Raw genomic sequence first — 27,491 nt, forward strand, 5'->3', positions numbered from 1 at the left:
CAAGGCGTCTGTGGGAACCCCGCGTCCCCGTCAGAACAGAAGCCGGGAGCTAAGATGGCGGCCGCCGACGGAGATGATTCGCTTTACCCTATTGCCGTGTTGATCGACGAGCTGCGGAATGAGGACGTCCAGGTAAGGCCCGTTTTTGTGGGAGCGCAGCTAGGACGGAGGGAAAGGAACTGAGTGTTGGTTTAGGCAACCGGGAATGCGAAGCGAAGGCCCCGGCACGGTAACCAATCAGGAGCTCCCTTTTATAAGGAAACCCGGATGAGAGCAATCAGAAACGGAGCCCGATTGGCTGGAAGGGTCTTCATTTAAGAAAAGACAAGAGGAGGGTGTTGGCTAATGAAAGGGTCTGTACAATCCATTGACCTCTCCCTTCGGGATGAGAACCGCCACGTGATTGGCCGTGCGGGTGATATTTCTGATACGGGGCTCAAACCCAAGAGGGGAGTGAGTGGGCGAGGCTTGGCCTATTTATTTAATGCAGAGAAGCTTCCTGTCCATCCAGAGGAGGGGGGTTAGGCTTTTTCTATTTGAGGCCAGCCCCAGTTCATTCAGAATTACACCCTGGGAAAGACATTGCTGTATTATTATTATTTTTCAATGGAGGTGGGCCAGTTAGGAGATCAGCTTGTATGGGAAGGCTGTCAATAGGGAAGCCATGTTGGATGTAGCCTGGTGATGTCCAGGATGGAGGTGTGTGGCATTTCTTCTCCCTTTTTTTGAAATACCTTTCTCAGGGTGCAGCTACACTGTAGAATTAATGCAGTTTCACCCCACTTTAGCTGCCATGGCATAATGCTATGGAATCATGGGAGGCACCAGCCCTTTCTGGCAGTGAAAGCTCAAGGCTTTGTAAAATTGCAATTCCTTTGTAAAAATTGTTTTATTTGTTTTTTCCCACTCCCACCCTCCCCTCCTTGTGTATGCAATTTATACCTCAAACTACAGAAGTTACATTTGAAATATTAGTCTCAGTCTTAATTTTTTTTACTCCACATCTTAGCACATTTTCTAAGGAGCCCCCAATGACGCAGTGGGTTAAACCCCTGTGCCGGCAGGACTGAAGACCAACAGGTCACAGGTTCAAATTAGGGGAGAGCGCTGATGAGCTCCCTCTATCAGCTCCAGCTCCACATGTGGGGACATGAGAGAAGCATCCCACAAGGATGTTAAAACATCACAACATCTGGACAACATCCTTGCAGATGATGATGATGAAGAAGAACTTTATTTTTCTACCCCATCTCCATCTCCCCGAAGGGACTTGGGGCGGCTTACATGGGGCCAAAGCCCAAGGCAGAATACAATTAAAAACAAAGCAAAAACAATTAAGACAGCATAAAACAACGTAAAACAACATAACAATAATAGCTAGCAACAACAATAACAGCACACTAATTTTGGAGGGGGTGGGGAGGAAAGACCACTACATGAACTAGTTAAAGGATAAGTGGTTTAGTAAGGTTGATAACAATGTATAATGGCATAGGAAATATGGAAACAGAATAAATTAACAGGATTAGTTAATATAGTATAGGACATCAGATTGAATGACAATTCAAGTCATGTCTAATTCTCTCACACAAGAAGCGACCTACAGTTTCTCAAGTCGCTCCTGACAGGACCAAAAAAAAAGCACATTTTCTAAATAATTCCTAACTGGTTCCAACATCCTCTTAGTTATTGTGACCTTTTCAATTTTTTCTATACTATTCCATTTGCAATTTGTTATTTATCTTTCCAACCCCTCACTAAAACAATTTGTGCACACGCTATTAATTTGTCAACCAATTTTTCCTTTTGTCTATTCTTTATCTGTGCATGTACTACTTTTCTATTAACCATTATTATTTGTAAATTTAGCATTCTATTGATTTCTCCTTTAATCATTTTCCAGTATTCTTGCACTTAATCACATTCCCATATCATAAGATTAAACACCCCTCTTTATTCACAACCATGCCAACACCTATCTTTTATCCATGGTACGAAGCGTGAAAGTTGTGCAGAAGTTCTGTACCATTTTTGTAATATTTTCCTTCTTGCTTCGCTTAATACACTTCACTTCACTTTATTTCTTAATTAGTCGCTCTCCACCAAGGTGCTCCGAGCGACTTACAATCTAAAATAGCATAATAATAATTCACAGATGATCTGCTGGGGATGCTTTCTGAAAGGAAATAGACCATTCTTTTTTGGAAAAATAAAGCCACTGTAAATGTGTGGCCCAATTTCTAGAATCTCACATAGATGAAATGAGGATAATAAAATTCCTTGTTATCATAAATAGCCCAGGAAAGATTGAAGCAAGCACTACTAAGACTGTAAATGGGAATTTAACTGTGTACAGCAAAAGAGCAGAAAGCCTCTTTTAGATTTATTAGGAAATTAATATGTGCCTGATATGCCTCACACAGTGATCATGAGACAGAGTTGCCTGTTCTATCTTAGCAATCCTAATTTTTTTTTAAAAAAAATGTAATGGTAGATTTCTGAGCCTCTCACACAGAATTTGTGCCTTCAGCAAAATAGCAAAATTGGGAGTGGAATCTGAAGATGATCTTGATTTCCAGCAGGGTAAGAGTCATGACATTGTTGTAGTACAACTTTCCTAGACAACTATTTCTTGCCAAAGGAAACCCTATGAGATTCATGGGACAACATAAGTTGACAGTAAACTTGAAAGAATACAATGAAACAGTCTTTAAGGGCATGCCTATGTAAAGCATATTGTTTTAGTTTAGAGCTAGGCAACTGTAACAGGAGCTCTGTTTTTATTTTCCCCCTCTACGTCTTTGAAGATTGCATTGCACCACCCTGTCAAAACTGGAAGTAAAATCATATTATTTTGATGAATTTTGGTTGACATTTTTGGGAAGATGTTTGGTCCAGCAAAAAATTGGGCTGTATAAGGGCTTGGGGAGCACCAAGGGCTACCAAAAGGGCTTTGGGGGCATATGCACCCAATTGACTGCACTTGTGTCATCTGATGTAATGGAGCCCCCGGTGGCGCAGTGGGTTAAATCCTTGTGCCAGCAGGACAGAAATCCAAAAGTTTGGAGGTTTGAATCCAGGAAGAGCATGGATGAGCTCTCTCTGTCATCACCAGCTCCCCATGTATGGACATGAGAGAAGCCTCCCACAAGGATTGTAAAGCATCAGAACATCTGGGCATCCCCTGGGCAACGTCCTTGCAGACGACCAATTCTCTCACACCAGAAGCGACTTGCAGTTTCTCAAGTTGCTCCTGACATGAATAATAATCTGATGTAGTCAATCTTGGAAATTCAGAATAAGGCAGACTGGAAAATGGTCATGCTTATTGAGGGATCCTGATAGTGCCAGTGCAGCTTTTCTTTCTGGTTGCACTTGCTATTCCAGCCCTATCTGCTGGGAAGTGTTGTATGCTGTAGATACCATGTGGGCTCTCTCAGTTGTAAAGATAGATAAATATACACCTCATGTTTATGGAGAGATTGCTTTCCATTATTTGTTTTTGTTTTTTTTTTGTCTTCAGATCATTTCTGATTTATGGGGACTCCAAGGTGCACCTATCAGGGGTTTACTTGGCAAGTTATTTGGCTTTTTTGAGGTTAAGGGAAGGTTACTTGCTCAAGGTCACCCAGAGGGTTTCCTTGTCCAAATGGGGATTTGTCTATTGTTCAAACATCTGCGTTACACGGGCCCTGTCTTTGGCATCTGTCATGATAAACATGGCCATCAGCTTGGTGAACCCTGAACGTCAGCGTAGGCATACTGTTGCTTTCTCATTGGCCTGAATATCTCTTTCTGCTATAATAAACTCAGAGCACTAGTATTAGATGTTTGTATTGTTAACTATAATTTTATCCTACCAGAAGTAGCACAATCCAGAGCTGTGTGTCACTGATCCTTCCCAGTCAAAACCTGTCAAATTGACAATATATTGAGGATAGGGAGGGACTGAGACCAGTTTAGCAGGTCAACCAAGTATCATAACATGGAATTTTATGTGCCTGAACTGTGTTGGGACCCAGTTATGTAGTGGTTACAAAGGCAGGACAGGGGTCTATTCCTTCTAGCCTTCTGTGTTTGAAATTTGAAGTTGTTAAAATCTTCACTTTAAACATTTGGGCTGAAAGCTTAAATGGCTCATAATTGGTTGTTTGTTCTTTTCCTTTGGCAACTAAAGGTTTGTCACTTGATAACTATTCCATTTTGCCCTCTCAGTTTGTGAAAGATGAATCAGTGCATAAAGTAAGTCAGAATGGAAAATGGCCATGTAGATGATCCTAATAGTGATAATCTAAAAATACCAGTTTTCTAAACTCTGATTATGATTGGGCTTAGTGTTTCAAAAGTGAGAAAAGCTTACTTTGTTTCCTCCTCTGTTTGACTTCTGGAACTTGCCCACACATACCATGATATCCAATCCTAGTGAGAATCTTTCAAAGACTTTTAATACTTTTACTTCATATCTTTTCTGTTTTCCATTCTTTGATCAGCTAGGCTGTTTTATAGAGAATTCAAAACCAGGCAATTTAAAAAAAAGTATTCAATGTATTGTCGAAGGCCAATTTCTTATGTGTCATAATAATATAATAATAAAGCTTTATATCCCACCACCATCTCCCCGAAGGAACTCAGGGCGGTTCACAAAAGCACTCCAAGGTGCCACACACAAAAATACACAATACATAAGCATAAAGAAACAGTAACAACATACATTTACACAACGGTTACACATAAAACATCACACACAAGATTTAAAATGCACGAACAAGACAGCATTTTGTAAATGTTTCTTTGAGATCATATCATAATGTATATTTCAGACCTTTGGACAACAACTTTTACTGGCTTTTCACTCCATGATGTATACTTGAACATTTATTTATTTATTTATTTACTTCATTTATATACTGCTTTTCTCAGCCCTTAGGCGACTCAAAGGGGTGAACAACAACAGTTTCAATACACACATTACAAAATCATTGGAACATTTAAAAGCAATAGCAAAACAACAATTAAACATCAATATGACAAATCATTCATGTCTCATCAATAGAATCAGAATCCAGTCTCATCATCCGTTATTCCGTGTTCCTATAATCAATTACACTGCCTAATCGAATGCCTGTTCGAACAGCCAGGTCTTCACTTTCCTCCAAAATGCCAATAAGGACGGGGCCGATCTGATATCTGAAGGAAGGGCGTTCCACAGCCGAGGGGCCACCACTGAGAAGGCCCTGTCTCTCGTCCCCACCAGGCGTGCTTGTGATTAATTTATCTGTGTGGACCTTGTCTTGTGTGTAATTTATTTCTATGTACTCTGACTTTCTTTGAGGGGTGAGGCTGAATGGGAAAATAGAACACGATATAAATCTCTCACAACATGGTATCCCCCTCTCTGTGTTTGGAGTTCAATTCCATGAGCCAGTAACAGCATGATGATAATAGAAACAGAAATTCAGGACATCTGTGAGAAGCCCAAGTTACAGAAGGCTGATTTCCCAGATTAGCAGGGTAATAGCTAAGTCAATTCGAGACTCAGTATCAAGATGTTGGGTTTGTGCAAGGTTAGTTAATTTCATCGAGTGGTTCATTATTTTGAATCTCTTCCTTGGATTTCTCTCTTTTGACTACAGCTTCGTCTGAACAGCATCAAGAAGCTCTCCACCATTGCATTGGCCCTGGGCGTTGAGAGGACACGCAGTGAGCTCTTGCCTTTTCTCACAGGTAATGAAAGCCTTTCTATTGGTGTCCAGTCTTAAGCAATCAGAGCCGATTCTGAAAGCCAAAACACTTGTGTGCTTCAATTTCCGCTTTGGACAATGCCCCAGTTTGTGTTCCAAGGCCTCCTTAGAAGTTTCTCTTTGTAGGTTGCAATATGCATGCTGTGTGGCATTTCACAATTCTTCAGGCAGACTACTACGTTGTTCTTTCTTTTATGCTTATTGGTACAGCCCTGACCAAAGGAAAAGTGTAAGGCTTTCATCCAGGCTGGGAGCTTGTGGCTGAAGGTTGTTTTCAATGCTGAAGTTTCTACTTGACGAAATAATAACACCCTCTCTGCCTTTAAATATGGTTTCTAAACCAATATCATATATGGCAAAGAATTATGATAATTAATATTAAAAACAAATTATCACCCTGTTTTCACTACCTGGGTTTCCACTATATTGTGATAGTTTTAATCATTGCAAGCTTATTTGTCTTTGCTTGCTTCAACTGTTTTTTTTTTTCATTGTTTTTTTCCTTCTCCTACAGATACTATTTACGATGAAGATGAGGTGCTACTGGCCCTCGCGGAGCAGCTGGGAACTTTCACGGCTCTGGTTGGGGGCCCTGAATATGTCCACTGTCTATTGGTAAGTTGCCCGGGGGGGGGGGGGGGGGGCACATTTTCAGCAGATGAAAGAAATGGAAGTAAAAAGTGTTAAGAATTTGAGAGTGCTTCTGTTCCTTCATTCCACTGGTTGCAAATTAGTTTCTGGGCAAAGTACAAGATATTGGTTTTGACCTTTAAAGCCCTACATGGTTTGGGTTCAGGTTACCATACAATCTGCCCTGCACACTGAGGTCCTTTGATGGACAGTTTACTCCATCTTGCCAGAACCTGATTGGTGACCATTACTCAGAGGACCTTTGCTTCGGCCGCCCCACGAATGTGGAATGGCCTGCTAGAAGAGCTCTGACAACCAAATGAGCTGTTTGAATTTAAAATCTATCTAAATAATAATAATAATAATCCTTTATTTCTAGACCACCCTTTCTCCCCGAAGGGCAGTTTGAACACACAAAAAGGCAAGCATTCAATGGCTTAGTAGAGTCCAAAAGTAGCCACATAATACACAATAAAGCAGCAGTAATAACAGTGAGCTAACAACAAAGAATCAAGCATTGTGATGAAAAAGAAAAGAAAACAATCCAATAAGACACAGCTAACTAAAACATAAGTAAACATTACAACAAATATCCTAAAAGCAATTTAAAATACAGTTACATTAAAAATGGCTGATGTGCGTGTTCATTTGAAATGTAAAGTGGCAGGCATAAAAACAAGTGGGACTAGCCAGCATTACAAGTAGTTAAAGTCGCTTAGTCCTCTTCCTCTCCATGTGCTAAAGTGCATAAGTGTGTTTTTAGAAGTTTCTTAAAGGAGAGGGGGTGGAGGCCATGCTTACTTCTTTAGGGAGGGATTTCCAGAGATGGGGAGCAATCACGGAGAAGACCCCTCCCCCATTCTCACCAAACCACCGATTTCTTCCAGTAGGCCTTCCTAGGCAGTTTTTAAACATGAATTTCAAACATGTGCCCATTGCTTAATCTACCTTTTGTATATATTAATATGTATTTTATAGAAATATATTTTAATATGTATCTTTTATATAAAAAAATAATTTGTGATATTTCTACAATGTTTATATGTTTTAATTATTCTGTAATGTGCCTTGAGCCACCAGGAGACGCGGGCAAGAAAGAAAGAAAATTATTACTATTATTATTATTATTATTGACAATTGATAATTTTGAGGGGATTATAGTGTTAAGCCCTCACAGATGACAAACATTTTCTTAGATAAATCATTTTCTAGGGTCAGCTTGGTTTTCTAAAGAAGATTGCTAAGTGGGAAAGAAAATGCTTATTTCAGTTCTGGAAACTGTAATTTACACACACACACACACACACACATACATACACATCAAAGCTCTATTGTACATCACATGAAAATGTCTGGCAAAATATTTATCTGCAATTTATTTGCATGAAGGAATATAGGGTGTGTTTCTAATATGTGGCTAAGAATTGGAATTCTTACGCAGGTAACCCATATTCTGTTTCCTGCATGTTGAGTCTCCACTTATCTTACTAGAAATGGAAAGTTTTGTTAATCTCATATGCTCCAAAAGCATAACAACAATTTTAAACAGTGGCTGAAAATCTCTTTCTTCCTGGCTGCTTTGAATAGATTGTTTGTCCTATCAAAATGTCAATTTATTTTCTTGATTTCTTTTCCTTTTTTAAAAAAACTATAGTATATTTTTGTTTTATTACTATTTCTTATGGATAGTGATAAATTATAACCTGCAGAAATGCATCCTGTCTATAATGCGTCCTCCGATCTTATTGCAGCCCCCACTTGAGAGCCTGGCGACAGTTGAAGAGACGGTGGTGCGAGACAAGGCAGTGGAGTCCCTGCGAGCCATCTCCCATGAGCACTCTCCCTCTGACCTTGAGGCCCATTTTGTACCCCTGGTAAAGCGCCTGGCAGGAGGTGACTGGTTCACCTCTCGCACCTCTGCTTGTGGCCTCTTCAGCGTCTGTTATCCACGAGTCTCCAGTTCGGTGAAAGCGGAACTCCGACAGTAAGTGTGCAAAAATGGTTGGGTTATATCTGCTGAGTTGTGAATGACACAGAGTAAGAGAGAGTGATTGTGTGGCCCCATAAATCGTAAATGGCAACTATTGCTGCTCCTTCCTCTTCTGCAGGTATTTCCGGAACCTGTGTTCAGATGATACTCCAATGGTGAGACGGGCAGCAGCCTCCAAGCTGGGCGAATTTGCCAAAGTCTTGGAGTTGGAACATGTCAAGAGTGAGATCATCCCCATGTTCTCTAACTTGGCCTCTGATGAGCAGGTTGGTATGCTGGCATGTCAAGTTCTGGAAGAGAATGGGAGTGAGTTGTGGCAGAGATATGCATAGTACTCTGAAAAGAAACTTTACTTTAACCCATTTTGTATCTCTCATATAGGACTCTGTGCGTTTATTGGCTGTGGAAGCCTGTGTTAATATTGCTCAGCTCCTACCCCAAGAGGACCTGGAGTCCTTGGTCATGCCAACACTACGGCAAGCGGCAGAAGACAAATCTTGGCGGGTTCGTTACATGGTGGCTGATAAGTTCACAGAGGTTAGTATGAATCCCTTCTGCAAGTCAGCAATATATTGTGGTGGAGAGATTCGGGTGACACACTTTTTATACCCTCTTCTGTTCTTGTTGATACACATAATAATTTCAAAGTATACAAACTCCACTCAGTACTCTCTTTTTTTTCCTGATTATACCTCCTCGTAGTTGTCCATGAAGGGTTTCGGACTCATTTTCATTGAGGGCCACAGCAAAGGGCTGTTGAATCCATGAACAGAGTATCTGTGGGTTCAGAGGGCCAACTATATTGGTCAGTTCTCTTTAGTTTTTACCCAGTGTGGGTCCCCAGATGTTATTGAAGGACATCACTTTTGATTATCCGCCATGTGGACTGGGGATGATGAGAACTACAACCCAACAGTACTTGTGGTTCTGAGGTCAGGGAAAGATGAAAGGACATTTTAACACCAGACATCATATCCATGAGCCTTTTGGAACCCCGGTCTCCCCATCAAAACAGAACCAACTGCAGTCTTCCAGATGTTACTGTGCCACAACTCCCATAGTTTCTAGCCATTATATTTAATGATGAGGAATACAAGAGTTGTAGTCCAGCATCTGAAGGGCCTCATAAAATGGCATCAAGGGCTAGATTTGGCCTACGGACTTTGTATTAGACACATGTATTGTTGATTGTTGCTCTTGTTTGTTATTACTTTCCTGCCTTTTTCCCTGTTAGGGACTCAGCGAGACTTACAGCACTTATAAAGGAAGTATAATTAAAACTTCCCACCACATGAAAGTTGAAAAACAGTTAAACCATCAAAAAATTAAAATATTTAAAACATAAGCCATTAAAAAATAAATCAAAGCCCAGCACATTATTCAAAGCCTGCTCCTCATAACCACCACTTTCTCTGGTGAATGTTATAATTGCTTCTATCAGAGTTCTGGCAACCCTATTGGAAGCTTCTATGTGGTGAAGTTGGGTATGATTTCATTCCTTACAGCTCCAGAAAGCTGTTGGACCAGAAATCACTAAGACTGACTTGGTGCCGGCCTTCCAGAACCTCATGAAAGACTGTGAAGCTGAAGTGAGGGCTGCTGCCTCCCACAAAGTCAAAGGTCAGTTGTACTTACTTGACCTGTAGTGTTTTTGGAATAATGTGTGGAAGACCTTGAACAGCAATGGAATCAGTATAAGAGAAGCAGAATAAAGTTGGTATAGTGATGGCCCTTGAAAGTGATAGGAGTCAGAAAGGATAACTGGTGCTATAGCGAGCCTACCTCTGATCTCCATGATTTGAAATTTTTCCAACTGGGGGTAGATTTAGTACAAATTACCTGTATTTACTCGAGTTTAATGCACCATCAAATCTAATGCACACCTTTGCTTTCAAAACCCTGAAACCAAAAAAGTTTGCTGCCAAATGTAATGCACACTGGCAAAAATAAATGCCATATATACTTGAGTATAAGCTGACCCGAATAAGCCGAGGCACTTAATTTTACCACAAAAAAATTGAGAAAACTATTGGCTCTAGTATAAGCTGAGGGCGGGAAATGAAGGAGCTACTGGTAGAATTCAAAATAAAAATAGATGACAATAACATTACATTAATTGAGGCATCAGTAGATTAGATGTTTTTGAATATTTATATAAAATTGTAATTTAAGATAAGATTGTATCAACCTTGATGATCATGAGAGAGATTAGGAAAGATAGTCTTTTATAACTGCCATTATTTTGCTTTGCGTATACACGTGAGTATAAGCCGACATGAATATAAGCCAAATCACCTAATTTTGCCACAAAAAACCTGGGAGTTAGCATAAAAAGTTAGGGCACCAGGGAATAGAAATATAATATTTCTCTGATCTTTGTTATCCAGGTAAACAACAGCCTCATCCTTGTATCTTATTACTATGGTAACCATTTTTTTCCATTTCTTAGAGTTCTGTGAGAACCTCTCTCCCGATTGTCGTGAAAATGTCATCATGACCCAGATCTTGCCCTGCATCAAGGTATGTGTCAGGACATCTTCTGCTGAGCTTCGAGCTAGAATTTTTTTAACCATTACTTTTGCTCTTCAGTTAATCAGGTCAGGAATAGACTTTCAATAAGAGTTGCAGGCTGAAGAAGGAAAGAAAGCAGGAGGACTCTATAAAGAAAGAACAGCAAGCAGTTGTTTATTATGCATGGCCAGGGCAATTCCTTACTTCTGATTTTGATCAAAGCCTTGGTAGTTCCCAAGATGTGCATTCATATTGGCTGTTTCGCTGCATGCATGTATCTGGGAAGTTTTAAGAAATGAGAGTAGGTATTTGTGGTGTGGCACCAGAACATTGAATATATATATCTTCATTAGTTGGCTATCACATACGCAGAATAAAGGTGGCCTCTTCAGCAGGGGGCAAGAACAGGAAGTGCTACCTAAATGTTTCTCTCCCGCATGTGTTGTCTAAAAATTCTCCCCTTTTCCTTCTAGGAACTAGTATCAGATGCAAACCAACATGTCAAATCCGCCTTGGCCTCTGTGATCATGGGGCTCTCTCCCATTTTGGGCAAGGACAACACAATTGAACACCTCCTGCCTCTCTTCCTGGCTCAGCTCAAAGATGAGGTGAGTGCTTCCCCCTGGCCTATACTTCCCATTCTTTCTGGAGTACTCAAAACATCTTTCTCTAGTTCCCAGGGCTCACACAAGGGAACATTTGCCTGCTCTCCTGTCTTATGTGCATTACTACATGTCTGATTAGCTTCCTTGCCATGAACCACTTTGTATGATGCTAAGGAAACAGTCTCATAGAATTAACCAAAGCATAGAAGTAGCTATAGAAACATACAGGAAAATATAAACTAAATTTGAAATATTCAAAGAAACCTTGTAGCACCTTAGAGCATAAGCTTTCATAAGATTACTGTATAGACTGATATATAAGTTGATGGCAGATTTTGAGATCAAAATTACAGATTTTAATATGACTCATGCCATTTCCCCATCCAAACATTCATAAAGACCAAAAGCAGCACCACGATGGAGATATTCTTTTGGGCTCTCCTGAAATGTTTGCCACTCTACTCAGAGAAAGTGATGCTTGTTGTTGTTTTTTAAAAGATGGTACGCTACTCAAATCAATCTGAATAAATCAACCCAGGTTTTTTGGTTTGATTTTCTGACTATAATATCTAGACTCGCACACTAGTACATAAGGTATTCTATGATAGGTTAAATATGGAATATGTGCAATCGACATTTGGAATGGCCCCGGTCTACGAGTTTGGATAATGTGATTTTAGTGTTTTTATTAGGTGGTTTTAATGTTTATGTCTTCATGTCAAATTATTGCTCTATCTTATATTTAATTATCTTACTGATTTTAATGCTCAGTTATATGCTTTGTTTATATCTGTGACTTAGTTTATATGTATGTGAGACATTGAATTTTGCCTTTATTTGTTGTAAAATGCTTTGTACTGTGTTTCTTTTCTCATTCTCTAAGATATTACAAGATTTCTTCACGTACTGATAGTTCAAACTTAATGGCTATGTCTTTAAATTTGAAGCGTGTAATTTTCTTTGTGAGGACAGATCCATAGTTGTCCTTGATAATATTATAATGTAATACAATATAATACTACTAATAATATGGTATTATAATTATATATTTTATATTAAATGTAATATTACTAATAATATTACAGTATAATGTTATAGTACAATGTAATATATAATATTAATATTGTGCTATGGTAATAATATAATATATTGTATTTACTTTTTACTTGTAAGCTGCTCTGAGTCCCCTTCAGGGTGAGAAGGGCGGCATATAAATGTCAAAAATAAAACAAATAATAAAATAGAGTAGTTTCTCTAGAGGGGCTTCATTGGTGAGTGGCAGAGCACATGTTTTGTATAAGATCCCAAGTTCAATCCTGCACTTAAATGCTTTCGAAGCAGGGTGGAAAGGGGCCTTAGGAAAACTCACAGTACTGAACTAGATGACCAAGTATTTGGTAGGTAGTAGAAACTTGGTTTTTTAGAAGTTGCCCCCCCCCCCAGGTGTTTTGGACTTTCAACTCCTACAATTCCTAACAGTTGGTAGGAATTGTGGAAGTCCCAAACACCCTGAGGGCCAAAGTTTACCCATGCCTGTTAGAGGGTGATTGTTAGTTACTCCTTCCTATTTCTGAATGAAAGACCTATATCTTTCAAGAATGCATCTCACACATCAACAGGTTGCAAGTCCAATTCACATAAGGTGGAAGGAGGCACAGCGGTTCTCTATTAGCCTTCCAACTAAGGAAGCTCAAAAAGAGGGAGCAGGTGTTAGAAACTGCCACTGGGAGTAAAGATAAGATCTCCCTTGTGTGATGTAACCCATTTCTCTTTCTATAGTGTCCTGAAGTCCGACTCAACATCATCTCCAACCTGGACTGTGTGAATGAGGTGATTGGTATCCGGCAGTTGTCTCAGTCCCTGCTCCCAGCCATTGTGGAATTGGCAGAGGACGCCAAGTGGCGTGTGCGATTGGCCATCATTGAGTACATGCCCTTGTTGGCTGGGCAACTGGTAAGTGCTGCATGAGCTCTTTAGAAATGAATGAAAAGTACTTGTGTGTCTGGAGGAAAATAATGACCTTAAGATTCTTGTGTCAGCTGACCTGTTTGTTCCCCCTCAAACAGTCTGAAGATTATTGCCAATGAAACTGGAAGTATTGACAATTCAACCAAAGTCTGTTCCCTTTCCACATCCTTTTTGTTTGGCCTACCGATTGAGAGTGGGGTTTTTCTTGTCCTTTTATAATTGATTTTTTAATATTTGTTTTGAAACATTAAAGACATAATACAACACTTATGTCACATCATCTATGTGCCTGGTGGTGCAATGGTTTAAACCAGGGTTCCTCAAAATTTTTAAACAGAGGGCCAGGTCACAGTCCCTCCAAATGTTGGAGGACCGGATTATAATTTGAAAAAATTATGAATGAATTGCTATGCACACTGCACATATCTTATTTGTAGTTCAAAAAACAGTGAAAAGCAATACAATAATTAAAATGAAGAACAATTTTAAGAAATATAAACTTATTAGTATTTCAATGGGAAGTGTGGGCCTGCTTTTGGCTGAGATAGGATTATTGTTGTTGTTGTTGTGTACTTTCAGACTTTCAGCGAGGGCCGGGTAAATGACCTTGGAGGGCCGTATCCGGCCCCCGGGCCATAGTTTGAGGACCCCTGGTTTAAACCCTTTTGCCGGTAGGACTAAAAACTGACAGGTCGGAGGTTCCAATCCAGGGAGAGCTCGGATGAGCTCCCTCTGTCTGCTCCAGCTCCCCATGTGGGAACATGAGAGAAGCCTCCCACAAGGATGGTAAAACATTAAAACATCCGGGTATCCCCTGGGTAATGCCCTTGCAGACAGCCAATTCTCTCACACCAGAAGCGACTTGCAGTTTCTCAAGTCACTCCTGACACGAAAAATAAAAAAAAATGATCTATTCCCAAATCTATATTAACCTCCACCCTTCCTTTCCTTCACATAGTTAAAAAATGGTAATGGTTTTCCCCTGACATTAAGTCCAGTCGTGTCCGACTCGGGTGTGCTGCTCATCTCCATTTCTGTATATTTATGTTTTGATGTGGGTACCATGAGGTGCCACTTTGTTAGCCGTCCTGAGTCTCTACAGAGGTTGAGAAAGGATGGGATGTAAAAGCCCCAAATAAATAAATAAATAAAATAAGCTGAAGAGCCAGCGTTTTCTGTAGACACCTCCAAGGTCATGTGGTCAGCATGACTGCATGGAGCGCCGTTCCTTCACATGGTGTTATAAAAATACAGCTCTGTCCTTAAATTGCTTCTGCTTATTCTAATTTCAACAATTTCATATAATTATTATAATATGTTTTCTACTTGTTCATCTCCAAAATTTCTTGGGCATTCAGTGGTTTAAATTCACTATTGCTTTTACACATGACCCTAAAAAATAGTTTACTGATTGGTGTAACACCATCACATCTCCTAAAATTATGGCTTTGGTTTTAAAAATCCTGTAATTTAACAAGCTTGCAAGTTAATTTGAACTCACCACCAATTTTCCATTTTTAGGGTGTGGAATTCTTTGATGAGAAGCTGAACTCTCTTTGCATGGCGTGGCTTGTGGATCATGGTAAGACCTGACACTGTAACCAAGACGTTCCTACATTCTCTCTTGCTTTTCCCCTCCTCCTTTAGCAGTGTTGCCCTATGCTACAAGCTGTTGAAATATAGAATATGCTTTTCTCATCAGGAGCGTTGTATCAGACTTGGTCAATCAGCAAGTTATCAACTTAGAGAAGCTATCACTAAAGTTTCAGCTGATTTGCTGGCTGCCTCCATACGTGTACAGATAGGATCCTGCTTCAGTTTTCCAAGGTGTAATTAACTTCAACTTGGATTCCTGGGGCTCCTTCCACATAGCTGTATGAAATCCACATTGAACTAGATTGTATGGTAGTATGGACTCAGATAATCCAGTTCAAAGCAGATATTGTGGATTATCTGCCTTGATGGAACCCTCGGTGGTACAATGGGTTTAAACCCTTATGCCAGCAGGACTGAAGGCCAACAGGTCAGAGATTTGAATCCGAGAAGATCACTGATGAGCTCCCTCTGTCAACTCCAGCTCCCCATGTGGGGACATGAGAAAAGCCTCCCACAAGAATGGTAAAACATCAGAACATCTGGACGTCCCCAGATGCAACATCCTTGCAGACAGCCAATTCTCTCACACCAGAAGTGACTTGCAGTTTCTCAAGTTACTCCTGACACAGAAAAAAAAAATCTGCCTTACTATTCTGTGTTATATGGTTGGGGAAGGGCCCTGGGATTATTGTAGTGTGTTGTTTTGATGTTGCCCTTGTAAATTAATTGGGAGATTACAATTCAGAAATGTACTGTGAAATAATAAATTAGTGATGTTAGGTTGAATTGTGATTATCGTAAGCACTGGCTTTGTTGTTCACCTCCAGCCCAGATTCAAAAGGTTTATCTTCCAAGTTTTAAACAAGTTACTTTGGCATATAAAGATCCTGAAATCATATTCAGAGGGGTTTCTCTGGGTGCTTATACAGGACAAGGATTGTTTTTCAGAAGTGGGACCCCTTTTTGTGGCATTCCTTTTTTTAGAGAAATGTGCTCTCACTTTCTGATTTTGTGTAGGAGGTAAACATTTTAATTTTATTTTTCCAGGTCTCTTTGTTTACACAGCCAAACCACACCAAAAAATCTTGGTATCTTGTTTTTTAGATACAGTTATCATTTGCGAGCAGATGGCGTCTGGTAGATGCCATGTGTTCTGTATCTCAAAAATTAGAGCTGATAGGGGAAACTCTTGCCATTTTTGAAATCAGCAGGACAAATATATCCAGAAGCAGGGCTAATATTTGAGGCACCATAATGTTTGTTAGCCAGTGTTATAGGTCTGCAGTCTGTTTGTCTATTAGTGCATTTTTATTGTTGCATATACCTGTGTTATCTACCAGATAACTTTGTCGTTGAGTAGCATATGAACACTGTAAATAATAAAATGAATTATGATGATGATAATAAATTGTGTAGGACCTGAAGCATCCCTTCTTTAGGTTAATTGAAGGCTTCATTTTACTAGTTCAGTGCACTTCCTGTGAGTAAGAAGTTGGAGAGCACATGCTGAAGTAGTTCTTTAGATTTTAGTCCACGTCTCTAAAATGGCAAATGCTCTAGAACTGAACAAGTAATCCACAATATTGAAAGTGCACTTTGAAACTAATGGGATCCATTGTGTTCTTTTTCCACTTACAGCAGGGTAGTGACTAATGCAGCTTTTAATGGAGAAATAGAGATGTTGGTTTGCTTTTTGCCATTTAATGGGGAGAGGGGAAGAGACCTTTTTCAGCCACAGAAGCAATTAAATTAAAGTCTAATGCCAGGATAATGGTGAAAAAGTAATTTAGTTTGTTTCCATGGCTTTTTCTACATTGGTATTCAAGGAATATTTGTAATTTTAGTATTTTATAGAATTTATAGAATTCTTAAATTATAACCAAAACCTTAAATATTTGCAACCTGGTATAAAATAAGGGGTGCAACTTAATATTACCCCTTATTTTAAGCCTTTCTTTTTTATTTTATGCTTTCCTCCTGCAGTCACTCACTATAATAATGATTTAAGAATGGAAATATGCTATTTATCGAGTAAGATTTGCCATTATTGATCAGTAGGGGTTTTAATTTGTGAATCTCTTGCTTTATAAAATTGAAGAAATATATTTTTCTTACACTCTCAAACTACCATAGACCATGCTCCCCATTCTCCTGGCAGAGTTGCAAACCACTATTAAGTGCTTTGTTAAATCTTTTGCAAATTGCCTGTGGGATCATATCGGTGTCTGTACTTAGGGCCCTTCCACAGTCATATAACCCAGACTATCAAGGCAGAAAATCCCACAATAGCTGGTTTCAACTGGGTGATCTGTGTCCACACTGCCATATATTTCAGTTCAAAGCAGATAATGTGGGATTTTATTCAGCTGTGTGGAAGGTGCCTTAGAATATACATCTATTTAATTGCCATCTTCTTTAATTATTATTGTGAAGGGGTGCAGGTGACTTGTATAAAGTAAATGGATACAACCCCAAGGCAGTCCACATATAACTTGTGCCCGATTCAGTTTTCCCCACGGCCTCAGTTTAATCATGTACGATTTTTGCTATTGAAAAGAGAAGAGCTATAGTGATAATTGTAGCCAATGGTGACGTAGTTCATAGAAGTTCAGACTATGTGTGAAACTTGTGTATTGTAAGTCGCAGCGGTGGCCAGGGGAGCTTTCACACAATTAAAACTTGTGCGCCAGCTGCACCCGTACCTTGGGAGGTCAGACTTGGCCACGGTGGTCCATACTCTCGTTACATCTAGGATAGACTACTGCAATGCACTTTATGAGGGATTGCCTTTGAAGACTGCTCGGAAGCTTCAAATAGTCCAACGAGAGGCAGCCAGATTAATAACTGGGGTGGCATACAGGGAGCATACAACTCCCATGTTATGCCAGCTCCACTGGCTGCCAGTTTGCTACAGGCCCAATTCAAAGTGCTGGCTTTGGCCTATAAAGCCCTAAATGGCCCCAGCCCAAATTACCTGTCCGAACTCATCTCTCCCTATGAACCATTGCGGAGATTGAGATCCTCTGGGGAGGCCCTATTTTCCATCCCGCCATTGTCACAGGCACGATTGGTGGGGACGAGAGACAAGGCCTTCTCGGTGATTACTCCCCGGCTATGGAACTCCCTGGTGAGATCAGGTCAGCCCCCTCTCTCCTGTCCTTTAGAAGGATGGTAAAAACTTGGCTGTGGGACCAAGCTTTCAGGACAGGGCAATAAAGCAGCAATAAGAAAGATTACCAGTCCAATTAGATTTGACGTGGATGACTAGGATGGTTTTAAATGGTGTATTTTAATATTTTGATAATTGTTTTTAATGTTTATATATGTAAATAAGAATTTGTGTCCCGGCATTGAATGTTTGCCATATATATGCTGTGCTCCGTCGAGTCCCCTTTGGGGTGAGAAGGGTGGAATATAAATGTTTTAAATAAATAACACATTTCTCTCTGATATAAATGACTTTATTGTACCCTCATTCATGCAAGTTTTACATAAAATGGGAGGTTCTTCCCTGTGTATGGGATAGATTTTCTTCCGTGTTTTAAGGTGGATTTCTCATAGCACGTATAGCAGGATTGCAGGATTTTTCTTTGATACTCTCAGACCCCATCTGCTACTTAGCTTTACTTTAAATATAAAGCAACTGCTGTTTTGATAAACAACAAGAACAAGCCCTCTTTGTTCTGGCAAAAATGCTGGAACGTCCCCTTGAGATATTCCCTGTGAAACAAAGAATGGATTCAACTACTCCTTATCTTAACCCACATCCTTGGCTCATGTCGCTCTTCTCCTGCTCCCTAGTCTATGCCATCCGAGAGGCAGCTACTAGCAACCTCAAGAAGCTAGTGGAGAAGTTTGGCAAAGACTGGGCCCATGCCACAATCATCCCAAAGGTCCTGGCTATGTCTAATGACCCCAACTACTTACACCGCATGACCACGCTCTTCTGTATCAACGTAAGTTGGGTCAGGGTTTGGAATAGAAGAAACATCTGGAGTAAATGTTGAGCAAGAGGGCCAGGGGATATTCTTGATTATTTATACAGTAATTGCCAGGTTTCTACTAAGAAAAGACTACCTCTTGCTGTTGGAACAAATTTTAAAAACAGGCCGCATAAGTATATTTTTAGTTTCAACTCAAAGTATTCATAGAAGCATATTTCTTAGGTTTAGAAAATTATGTATGAAATGCATTTCCAATTTCCTGAAGATATAATTAGTTATCCAGTAGGTTGCTGTGGGTTTTCCAGGCTGTATGGCCATGCGCCAGAAGCATTCTCTCCTGACGTTTTGCCGACATCTATGACAGGCATCCTCAAAGATTAAGACCCCTCAACCTCTGAGGATGCCTGCCATAGATGTGGGCAAAGTGTCAGGAGAGAATGCTTCTGGAACATGGCCATACAGCCAGGGAAAACTCACAGCAACCCAGTGATTCTGGTCACGAAAGCCTTTGACAACACATTGTTATCCAGTATCTAATAAGGAAGATTATTCTATATACTTGGGTATGTTGAGGAATTTTAGCAAAGACACCATTCCAAAAAATCTGGGTTGACTTCTCCATGGGTCAATGTGAGTGCTGTATTTTTCTCATAAAAGGAACCACCACCTTCTCTGAATAGAGTGGCAAAAGGCAAGAGCTTTGTCTGACTCAAGAGAACCTTAAAAAGCATCTATGCCTTCTGCTCTCCCCTCATCTGCATCTGGTCTTTTTGAATCCCTGGGCATGGAATGAGCAGAGGCTTGTAGGGGTGTCTGGTCTCTTGAGGTGTCCTGGCCGCTTTCCCCTCTCCATGGAATGACCCTCGATTTAGCCACAAGTCAAATTGAAATCTATAATTTTGTTCCCCCAAACTTGCCCTCGAACTATACATGGAATTGGCTTATACACAAGCAATCAAATGGATCTGGCATTCAAAATTACCATAACTCAACTGCATTTTTAACTGCACTTTTGTAGACTTGTGAAGTTTAAATATATTTTTCTTAAAATACAAATTCTATGCATTGGAAATTATTTTGTGTCAGGAGACAAATTTAGGACTAGAAATCAAAGACAGCAATGAAGAGAAGGAATACGAACAATTGAAAAAGCACGTACAACCTCCTCTAATATTTTTCTGCATTCCTCACCTGTCAGTAGAATCTTGTTCAGAATGCAGCGTTAATCCTTCCTTGATCCTTAGCTGAAGTTCCCTGGATAGGATCATGAGGGATGTTATGCAGGTTTAAGTCTTGGATGTATCTTTTAAAACAGTATCCAGTACTCATTTACAACAGTAGATCTCTGAACCATAGCAGACCAGTCATTTTTCACCCACAAGTTTGGGGCTGCACCTTTATGTTCTGTCACTTCCAAGCAGGATCAAGGCTGTAATCTTGATTTTTAGACTTGAATGTGTTAGGGAAAACTACTCTAAAATAAAGCAGAGCATCCAAAAACAAACAGGATACAAAAATTGAGCATCAGTTCTTTAGTGAGCAGAGTGTGAAGTGCTGCGTGATGTGGCTGTAAAGAATTCAGAGCTTAGGAGGCAAGCATGCAGAGTCCAATCTTAAAAAATCACAAAAGGTTTCTTTACCATAATAAGAAATAACTGCATTTCTTCATAATCAAGAACTGGGTCTGACCTACTCTAACACCCATCTCTTCTAAGGTTTAAAAAAAGGAAAAACACCAATCACTACATCTCTCTGACACACAGAGAGAGCGAGAGATCTCAAAGTGCACAGCACATACTCTCCATACTAAAGTGTAAGAAGGCAGAAGTCAGATTCAAAAACTCCCGCAGTAGAAAAATATCTTTTTTTAAGCAACCAATCAGAATGAGAGTAGAAACACAGAGAGAACAAAGTAAATAGATTCCCAACTGTCATACAGGAGACATGGGGGAAGGGAATTCCCTCAGACTATTCTAAACTAACCAACCTGTTACTCATTGAGGACTTGAGACTTGGGCAGTATGGAGTTGGATTCCAACAATCTGCACCACTCAATGTATATATCGGCTGTTCTACAGTAGAATAAGTTATTTAGGAGACATTAAGATGGCCATCTTTCAAGGTGTTCCAATTGAAGTTGAATTGTTGTTTGTGTTTTGGGACTAGATGTCCAGTGTTCAAGGCAGTAGAATCTATGATGTGGCCCACTAGTTGCTTTTCTGTAAAGTTTTTCCAAGATTAGCCTTGAGAAGATTAATTCTGTTGTTGAAGGCTTTCATGTCCGGAATCATTGAGTTTTTTGGGCTGTATGGCCATGTTCCAGAAGCACTCTCTCCTGATGTTTTGCCCACATCTATGCAGGCATCCTCAGAGATTGTGATACAACCTTTGAGGATGCATGCCATAGATGTAGGTGAAACGTCAGAAGAGAATGCTTCTAGAACATAGCCATACAGCTCGGAAAACTCAAAGCAACCCAAAGATGAATTCTGTTTTTTATTCTAATCTACTAGCTTGGGGACCCGGCGTTGCCCGGGTTATTAGAGAAAGTGGGTAATGGTGGTTCTGTATGCCAAGTTTGGTCTTTATTGGTCTTTGGATAACGGCTGCATTATTTTCAGGAAGTGAGTGAAGGTACTTGAAGTCCCATCATCCATGGCCCATCCTCCTACAAACAGCAGCAGGATATAGAGTGGGTCATGGGGGCTCTGTGTGCCAAGTTTGGTCTTTATCAGTCATTAGATGAGGGTGGCAGTGGTGTCAGTAAGTGTACTGCAAGTCCCATCATCCAAAGTCCATCCCCTTTCAAATTGCAGCAGGATGTAGAGTGGATCATGGGGGCTCTGTGTGCCAAGTGTGGTCTTGATTGGTCATTAGAAGAGGGTTGCAGCAATCTTTGGAAGGGAGTGGAGGTACTTGAAGTCCCATCATCCATGGTCTGTCCTCCTCCAAACTGCAGCAGGATGTAGAGTGGGTCATTGGAGCTCCATGTGCCAAGTTTAGTCTTGATTAGTCATTGGCGAGGGTCTCAGTGGTCTCAGGAAGTGAGCAAAGGTACTGCAAGTCCCATCATCCATCTCCAAAGTTTTCCAAATAACACCAGGACGTAAAGTGGGTCATGAGAGGTCTATGTGCCAAGTTTGGTGTTGATCCGTCATTGGATGAGGTTTTCAGAGGTCTCAGAATGTGAGTGAAGGTACTGGAAGTTCCATCATCCATGGTCCACCCTTCTCCAAAACTGCAGCAGGATGTAGAGTGGGTCATGGGGGCTCTGTGTGCCAACTTTGGTCTTGATTGGTCATTAGATGAGTTTTGCAGCAGTCTTGGGGAGTGGAGGTACTTGAAGTCCCATCATCCATGGTCTGTCGTCCTCCAAACTGCTCCAGGATGTAGAGTGGGTCATTGAAGCTCCATGTGCCAAGTTTAGTCTTGATGAGTCATTGGCGAGGGTCTCAGTGGTCTCAGGAAGTGAGTGAAATGACTGCAAGTCCCATCATCCATTGTCAAATTCTTCCAAACCGCACCAAGATGTAGAGTGAGTTATGCGGGCTCTCTGTGTAAATTGTGGTCCTGATCCATCATTGTTGGCAGTTATGGTCTTAGGAAGGGAGTGCAGGTATTGCAAGTCCCATCGTCCATGGTGCATCCTCCTTCAAACTGTACCTGGATGTAGAGTGCGTCATGGAGACTCAGTGTGCCAAGTTTGGCATTTATTGGTAATTGGATGAGGGTTGCAGTAGTCTGAAGAATTGAGCAATTGTACTGCAAGTCCCATAATCCACGGTCCATCCCCGGCCAAACCACACCAGGACGTAAAGTGGGTCATGAGAGGTCTATGTGCGAAGTTTGGTCCTGATCAGTCATTGGATAAGGTTAACAGCGGTCTCAGAATGTGAGTGGTGGTACTGCAAGTCCCATCATCCATGGTTCATCCTCCTCCAAACTGCAGTAGGATGTCGAGTGGGTGATGGGGGCTCTGTGTGCCTATTTCGTTCTGTATTGGGAGTGTTCTGACCCAGCCCCCTTTGGCCTTTCCTTTCCTCTCTTTGTCATCTCAGAATGTTGGATTTGAGGCTGGCCAATCAGAGACCATATGCAAATTTCCTTCTGTCATGCCCCGTTTCTGCCATGAGCCCTCTTCTCCACCAGGGGCTCCTATTGAAGCTGCCCAATCAGAGACCATATGCAAATAGCACCACAGCGGCAGCCAATCAGAACGCTGGCACATACCCCTTCCGCCCTCCGCACCTCTGTCCTTCCCATACAAACACTCTTCTTTATTATATATATAGATTGAGTACAAGCTAGCAAGAGAGCCAGAAGGAAGCCTAAAAGTCAAGGACAATGTAAGATTTGGATCTAGATATGTACGGAACCATGATCCAGGTCCCCAATTCCCTTTAAATATACATAAAGCCAAGTTTTTAAACTGTATGTTTTTTTCAAATACATCACAACTGTGCACTTGGTTCACTCCTGATACGATAAATAAATAAATCCCTTCCCTTAGGTGCTGTCAGAGGTGTGCGGGCAGGAGATCACCACAAAGCACATGCTTCCTACCGTCTTGCGGATGGCAGGTGACGCAGTAGCAAATGTCCGCTTCAATGTGGCCAAATCCCTTCAGAAAATTGGACCAATCCTGGACAACAGGTACTGGGTATCACCGAGGATAACTCTTTTGTGAAGCTCCTGAATTTCTCTTGTTTAAAGAGTTTGGGAGGTGGAAATGGAGACAAAGAAGCAAAAACGCCCATGAGACCTTGGATACTGATTCTTTCCTCTCTTGGCATAATCTCACACTATTCTTAAACCCACAGCACCCTTCAGAATGAAGTGAAGCCAGTCCTGGAAAAACTAACACAGGATGCGGATGTGGATGTCAAATATTTTGCCCAGGAGGCACTGACCGGTAAGTTTGGAACACTTTTTCCTTTCCTCCGTTCGGGTAGCCTTGACCTCTTTTATAACAAATGTGTGTCAGTTCCAGATCCTACTTCTAACCAGGAATCCGACTGCAGATGATGAGAGTAAATGCTTTCCATTCAAGTTCTTGCCTTTTAATGGCTGTTTCTAAAAAGCCTATATGCCTACTCTTTCTGTCATTGTGTATGCAGATTAGTGACCTCTTGCTTTAATAGCTTCAGTTTATGGATTTAGTGTCACAGAGGAGTGCTGGCGTATTAATGGTGCTAGACCCAAGGGCATTTATATAAAAGGCAACCTGTACAGGATACTCAACCTTCAAAAATACTTGCATTCAAAGAACAGGTGTTCGGGGATGTTTCTTTGTTTTGTCCCTTTGGATCGGACCAAAGTCTATAGATAGCATTCTGTCCCAACATGATTAGCCAAGTGCTCGAGAAAGCCCATAAACAGAACATATGTTCTGCTTTTGTTACCAAATCATACAGCTCTGATTTGCACTAGAACTGATAAATATCCATCTTGACTTTATCAGTTTTTTTTCCATTTATTTAATATTTAATGTGTATCCTGCCTTTCTCTTAACATGGGATCCATGACTAGTAACCACCGATAGCCTTAACCACAATAAATTAGTCTAATCCTCTTTCAACACATACCTAGGTAGAAAATTCTGCCCTTTTTAACCTGTTTTTAGGAGAAGGAGATATGTTATCCACTCATCATTAGATGCTGCTAGTTTTTAATATTGTATAAAGCAGTGTTTCTCAACCTTCCTAATGCCGCAACCCCTCAGTACAGTTCCTCATATTGTGGTAACCCTCAACCATAAAATTATTTTCATTCATAACTGTAATTTTTCTGCTGTTATGAATTGTAATGTAAATATCTGATATGCAGGATGTATTTTCTATTCACTGGACCAAATTTGACACAAATACCCAATATGCTCAAATTTGAATACTAGTGGGGTTGTAGGGATTGATTTTGTCCTTTGGGAGTTGTAGTCGCTGAGATGTATAGTTAGCCTACAATCAAGGAATATTCTGAACTTTACCAACGATGGATTTGAACCAAACTTGGCACACAGAACTCCCATGATCAACAGAAAATACTGGAAGGGTTTGGTGGGCATTGACCTTGAGTTTTGGAGATTTAGTTCACCTACATCCAGAGCGCACTGTGGACTCAAACAATGATGGATCTGGATCAAACTTGGCACGAATGCTCAATATGCCCAAATGTAAACACTGGTAAAATTTGGTGAAAATAGACTTGACATTTGGGATTTATAGTTCACCTACAATTAAAGAGCATTCCGAACCCCACTAATGATAGAATTGGGCCAAACTTCCCACACAGAACCCCCATGCTTTGAAGGGATTTGCTGGTGTGAATCTCCCTCCAGCCTCACACGCTCTCCCTTGCCTGAACATGCGCACCACATTGCCATGCACCAAACATGCCTGTTCTCCCCTCCCCTTCGCTAAGAGGCCGGCTAGTCATAGCAGATGAAGGCTTTTGGTGGGAGGACTCACTGTCTGTTTCTAAAAAGGAAGGGAAGGACAGACAGAGATTTTCAGCCTTCTCTGCCAAAGGGGTTCCTAAGATCATCAGAAATACGTTTTCTGATAGTCTTTGGCGACCCCTCCCCCAGGGGTCCCGACTCCCAGATTGAGAAACACAGGTATAAAGGGAGATAACTTTTCCCACTCTTTTTCCTTGCAATTCATTCCTGTAATCATTTTCTTTTCTGTTTGCCTAAAAAGACCTCGGTATTATTAAGTCTCCTTCGTAGCACTTAGCGTAGCACAGGACATGCATATCACCCAATTACTTAGGACTCTGTAACCATTTTCCTTTGTTGAAGACATGCATGTTTGCGATGACATGAAGGTATTGGGGCTGAATGGCCTCTCCTGCATCATTCCCATTTGTGAGCTATCAATTCATACTGAAGTCATCAACAACCCAATAGCAAACTGTGCCCCCTCCCAACCTTGTTTGTCTTTGCACTCAAAGCTTCCTTGTTTTCTATTCAGCCAGAAGAGCAGTCACTCTTGGCCCATGAGTCCTTGTCCTCTACTACTCATTCTTGCAGCGGAGGAACCATTTAATTGGAGGCAAAAACTGATGATGCAAAAGTATTTCTTAGTTTTGTAACCTATTCACTTTCTGTTTTATTCATACAGTGTTGGCGTTGGCTTGAACGTTAGGACCTGGCTCTGTTGTCTCTTCAGCTTGGACGCCATTGGACCCATCCTGTCCCCCTTTCCCAGCATGTGTATGACACCCGCAAATCCCCCCCCCCCCCCCGATCCATGTGGTGGAGACAGTGCTATTGGCCAGTAGCTGATCTCCCTCTCCTTCTCTTAGCTCTGTGTTTTCAGACCTTCTTGGGCAGCTGTGAGAGTCTTCCTTTTCCATCTTAGAAAAGTTTAATTTTTGTTCCATCACCAGGAGGCAGCAAACAGCAGTCCCCCCGTTCTGTGTCTTGATGCAAGCTTAGCAAGAGAAGCAGAACAGCCCCTTCGAGCCCCACTTGGCATGAATCTGAGCTTTGCAAGAGGCAAAACCTGCCGCTTAGGCCAACCTGTAACTTTATTGGCCAGGGTTTGCATGAGAATGTCCCTAAAGCTGTATATAGCTGCGAATGCAGTATCAATTTGGCCCTTTTCGTGCTCATCTGGCAGCCCGATGGGTCCTTTAGTTCTCCCATCATAAATAGTTAGAAGTCCCCAATTTTTCCATTCAATTCTTAACACCAGTTTGATCAGAATGAAGATTAGAAATGAGCTGGGAGGCAGAAAAGATCCCTTGATTTGCCAAAATCCTCTCTTGCTGGGAGTGATGAAATAAATCAGCTTTCCCACCTGCAGTAGAGAGGGTTGGTCAGACCTTCTTTTACAATCTACCTGATCAAATTGGGAAATAACATCCCTTGCATGTCTAATGTTGTGAGCTTCTCTTTGCTGGTAGGAGGTAGGCATTAGAAATGGCACCTGTGATTGAAAGAGTTCATGAGTTGTGATTTGCAGGCAGAGGTTTTGAAGCTGACAAGTATTGTGTTGCCTCAGGCCTTAGTATTTACTACCTCTGGACTAAGGTGAGTCGGGGACTTACCAGTATGTTTTCTAACTATCCAGGCTTGGTCTTTCCTAAATATGAAGCCATGGGGATGCTATATGAGAAAGGATTCCTAACTAATAGACATGCAAGGGAGGGATGATCAGGTAGCGTTCTCTGGTGAATCTTGGAAGCTCTGCCAACTGGGGTTCTCAGTTTTTATCATGTGACATTGAGAAATTGAAAAAAAGACAACTTTTTCCTCCCCTGTCCTCCAACATTCCCCAATTATCTCTTGAACCCTTCCACTCCCCAGATTCCTGCTGCTGCCTCTATGGTTCTTGCACTGGACAGGTGAAACAAGTGTGTGTTCTAACCACGCACCCCCTAACAGCAAAACACACACACACCCTCCCTCTGTTAGTGGCATGTTACTTTACAATTGTTGAATTTTTTTGGTGTATACTTGTTTTATTTTTTCCTCTCTTATGATTAATAAAATGCTCGAACGTTA

General features: G+C 40.9%; 1 protein-coding gene across 1 annotated transcript; it reads left to right on the forward strand.

The window, feature by feature from the left end:
- On the forward strand, positions 1 to 27,491 carry LOC132780269 (serine/threonine-protein phosphatase 2A 65 kDa regulatory subunit A alpha isoform). Its single transcript, XM_060783880.2, has 15 exons — positions 1 to 132; positions 5,634 to 5,724; positions 6,256 to 6,356; positions 8,123 to 8,355; positions 8,480 to 8,627; positions 8,743 to 8,898; positions 9,867 to 9,981; positions 10,811 to 10,881; positions 11,346 to 11,480; positions 13,257 to 13,430; positions 14,967 to 15,027; positions 18,843 to 18,997; positions 23,496 to 23,638; positions 23,806 to 23,897; positions 26,104 to 27,491. The coding sequence occupies exons 1-15, from the start codon at positions 55 to 57 to the stop codon at positions 26,118 to 26,120; spliced, it is 1,770 nt and encodes a 589-aa protein (XP_060639863.1). The 5' UTR covers positions 1 to 54; the 3' UTR covers positions 26,121 to 27,491.

Source organism: Anolis sagrei, chromosome Y (assembly GCF_037176765.1).
Source record: "Anolis sagrei isolate rAnoSag1 chromosome Y, rAnoSag1.mat, whole genome shotgun sequence".
Classification (NCBI taxonomy): domain Eukaryota; kingdom Metazoa; phylum Chordata; class Lepidosauria; order Squamata; family Dactyloidae; genus Anolis; species Anolis sagrei.